The 3,961-nt window shown below is 37.0% G+C and overlaps 1 protein-coding gene across 1 annotated transcript; it reads right to left on the bottom strand.

Annotated features, from left to right (window-relative positions):
* Positions 1-511: 511 nt before the first annotated feature.
* Positions 512-2,416, bottom strand: LOC101641491 (KATNB1-like protein 1). Its single transcript, XM_013008350.3, has one exon. It carries the CDS (start codon positions 2,331-2,333, stop codon positions 1,575-1,577), a length of 759 nt encoding a protein of 252 aa, XP_012863804.2. The 5' UTR covers positions 2,334-2,416; the 3' UTR covers positions 512-1,574.
* Positions 2,417-3,961: the final 1,545 nt, after the last annotated feature.

Below are 3,961 nucleotides of genomic sequence, written 5' to 3'. Positions count from 1 at the left end.
ATATACATGGTACTTTAAACTAAACACCAAGGGAAACCATGAGAAAAATATAAAAAACAACAAAATCATTCTAAACTATAACTATGTTATTAATTATCTACTTAATTTGGGGTAAGAAATGCCTTCAGTCTATGGCCATAACTCCCTGATCTCAGAAATCAAGCATGGTCGGACCTGGTTAATACTCAGATGGGAGAAATGCCTTTCAAACTATAAAAGTATTAAGAAATCTTTAGGAGACAGTGAATTTCTCTGCACTAAATTTCACATTTTCATACATCAAAATTGTGGCAAGTACAGTCTCAAAACAAATTTCAACTTGGAGGTGAATATTTGCAAATGATAAGGCACTCTTAATATAATTAAAAAACTTATTAATCATTAAGAAATACATTAGCATCACAATAGAAATATAAACAAATATTTTAAAGAGGATGTAGAGAAAAATCAGCAATGGCCCGTAAGAATTTTCTTTTCTTTTTTTTTTTTTAATATTTAGTGAATTTACTGCAATGAAAGACACTTAAATGATACAGAACTGAAAATATTAGAAATCCATGTACAATAAAAAGTGAACATAAATTAGCTAACTCCAACATTTCCAGTTAAGCATTCATACAATACATATTCATTTTTTGTTTTTAGTATAGGTATAACGCATACATACATGCCACGATGATTCTGACAAAAAGAAAATCAGAGATACTAAAAATATTCTCAAGTTTTAAAACTGATGTGAAGTAGGTTTCCACAACATTCTACATGAATGTAAACCTGTGATATAATTCCATGATTTTAACACGTCAGAAGCATGGTTGGTTTTCTTTTTTAAAAAACAGATCTTGGTATTTTTTACACATTGGCTTCTTAATAATTAAGGCATTTTGCATACACAGTAGTATCTCAGTGTGAACAAAAACAATTTAATATTGATTATTTGCTATGATGTTTTAAACTTTCAGTCTTTTCAACATAAGAAAATAGCTGCACACATTTAAGTGTATTCTTATAAAACACAATCTTAAGAAAATTCATGATGATTGGTCTTTGTGGTTCCTAGTATTAAGTCCTTTGTTACTTTTCCACATAGTATAAGTTATATTATGCAATATGCAGGAGTGCATTGAGATCCAGTAGTTCTTAAACATATAAATTCCAAACGCAGCAATGGCCAACAATCTTCATAGTGCACTTTCACCTCATTGAAGTTGAAGCTGCTCCTTTGGGATATTTTCCCACTTCAATGTGAAGTAGATTGTTAGGATTTCATTAGTGGTTTCATTGTGTGATTTTTAAAAGAAAAAATGTTTTTATTTCTTCCATAGTTCAAAGTTTTCAGAAGAGACATTTTTTTTCTGGAAATCATATAGTCCTGGGATGTTCTGAACAACCACATATTCTTTAGTAGAGGAAACTTCTCAATGCAATTGTAATAAATAAGCATCTACATCCTTAGCTGTATTACCGGTATATCCTGGAACCAAAGTCAGATGGTTTTCCTGTTCCCATAACCCACTTAACTGTTGTTTTAAAATCTGAATATTTCCATCATTTTTAATTTCTGTTTTTGATGATCATTCTGACCACCATCTTTTTATAACTGCTTGAAGCCAGTTTAAACCAACTATTACATACTCTTCAAATTTGCTCTTAAGTAGTGACTTTACTAGAGGTAACAAGTCTACACAGCAGCCAAGTGAGATGTATTGTTTTTCTTCCTGCAAACTATTGGTGAGTACAGGAAGGCAGTCCACCACAACCCCAAGATCTTCTATCCTCACCAAATAGGCTACAAGTTCACTTATACTTCTCTTTCTCCAGAAGGTTAAAGCTACATTCAACCTCAAGTTTCTGCTGAACAAAACTTGCGCCATTGTTTCATGGTCCTGAGAAACCTCAGAAAAAAAGCCACTATATTTTGATGATGGGCCTTCTGTCTGTGAAGCCCCAGAATCACTGGAGTTAATCAAATATGTTCGACTATCATGGCGTAATTTGTCAGGTAGGTGGCCTGCACAAGCCAGTTCATTTTCTTTATTTGCCATGACACAGCCCCCACTTCTAGGGGCCTGCTTCTTTCTGTAACAAGGACTGGGGAGAGGACGATGAACTTTCTTTCTGAAATAGATCGCCTTATGTAGTTTATCTGGGCTCTTCACAGCTAGTCCAACTGTTCTATTTATGTAAGCAGCCAACTGTTTTGGAGATTTCTTAACCTCCTTCATGTTCTTATAAGTGAAATTAGAGTTCCTTTTTCTGGGAAGATCAATGGAATGATCCTCAGTATTATTACAAAAGTTCCGTTTTTTAACATTGTGGGTTTTAGATGCCATAATCTCTTAAATACCGGCGCCTCATGATACCGCGGCGCTTCGGGCCAGCCCTACGGCTCCAGAAACCGCTCGCATCCGCCCAGACTGGAGTCCCTGGGCTCCCGGGCTCCCGGCCCAGCCCCACTCACAGCCATTCAAACACGGCTGTGCGTGCGGCCCAGTAAGAATTTTCTAAGAAAAGAATTACTCTAAAAGAATGTTACTAAAATGATAGTGATATAATCGTGCATGCCTGTCAAATAATTAAGGATTTCTATAAAGATAATATCTCATTGTTTACCAGTACAAAAATATAGATGCTCTACTGTGCATACTGTATGTAGAAGTACACAATTTGACAAACATGGAGAATATTTTATCAAAATGATAAAATTTTTCTTTAAAATTTAAATCCTAATTCTTCCAGAGAAAAATGCACTACTCAATAAATATTTATTGTGTGAGTTTTGTATATCAATCACTGCAAGCCATTAACCATGCATTGTAAAATGGACTTAGTTTTTTTTATCTAATTCACTTTAGTATATAGGGAAGAAAACAGTTAATAATCAAATCATTACATATGAACAAAATATTCTTAATCATGATGTGTGCTGATTTCTGTAAATATCCTGTATACAATGCAATGAGGGTGTATAAGAAGGAATCTGAATTCTAGACAACCAAGAGATGTTTCCCTTAGAAAGTGATAAAGGGCCCAAAACTAAAAGAAAAATTAAGAATTCACTAAGAGAAAGAGGTGACTGCGAGGAAGTGGAGACAATCATATCAAAGATTCAGTGGTGAGAGATCAAGAGATAAAAGAGAGGGTTACCCCCACCCCCGAGTAGAATTTATTTCACAGGACAGCATTGAAGCTGCAGCTCAGGGAGAGGGACATGTCTGAATCAGAGCACACAGGAGCAAATGAAGGGGGAGGAAGAGAGAGTGGAGCATATCCTGGCCCACCAATCCTTGAGGACTATATTCCTGCTCAGAACAGCCAATACACAGAGAGGACCATATGGCCGGTCCCACTATAAGACACGACATCCCTCACTGACTCATAGCCCTACTGGAGACACAGTGTGGGAATTGCACCCAATCTGATCCCACCACATCGAGGCAATACACTAAGGGTGTGCAACAGAACAGCAAAGGGAACAGAGCAATGAAGTCCCCAGGGAATACCAAAAATAGACATTGGGGTCAGGGCTTAGCACCCCACCAAACTCGACCAGAAAACACTCCTAAAGGCCAACAAACAGTCCTTGAACTAACTACAAGCTTTTCTCTGTTGTTGTTGTTTGTCATTGGCTTTTTGTTGTGGATGATGATGTTTTGTTTTCTTTTGTTGCTTTATTTGCTCTGTCTTGTTTTTGTGCATGTTATTATCTCCGCAGGTCTGTCTAAATTAGATAGGCTGGATGAACAAGCTAGAGGAGAAAACAATGGGACCGATGGTTCTAGGAGGACAGGGGAGAGATGGAGGTGGGGGGAAAGGAAGTGGTGTTAACAAACCCAGGGACAAGGGAACAACAAGTGATCCAAATCAGTGGTGAGGAAGGTGTAGGAGGCCTGGTAGGGCGTGATCGAGGTTAATGCACCCGGGAGGAATTAATGAAACCCAAATGAAGGCTGAGCTTGAT

Source organism: Echinops telfairi, unplaced genomic scaffold, assembly GCF_000313985.2.
Source record: "Echinops telfairi isolate 266 unplaced genomic scaffold, ASM31398v2 ScPeMD7_6;HRSCAF=24_1, whole genome shotgun sequence".
NCBI lineage: Eukaryota > Metazoa > Chordata > Mammalia > Afrosoricida > Tenrecidae > Echinops > Echinops telfairi.
This window is presented reverse-complemented; position numbering and strand designations above follow the sequence as displayed.

Bases quoted from the DNA above. Each gene is read 5' to 3' on its own strand.
- LOC101641491 (XM_013008350.3), bottom strand. From the start codon at position 2,333: ATGGCATCTAAAACCCACAATGTTAAAAAACGGAACTTTTGTAATAAT.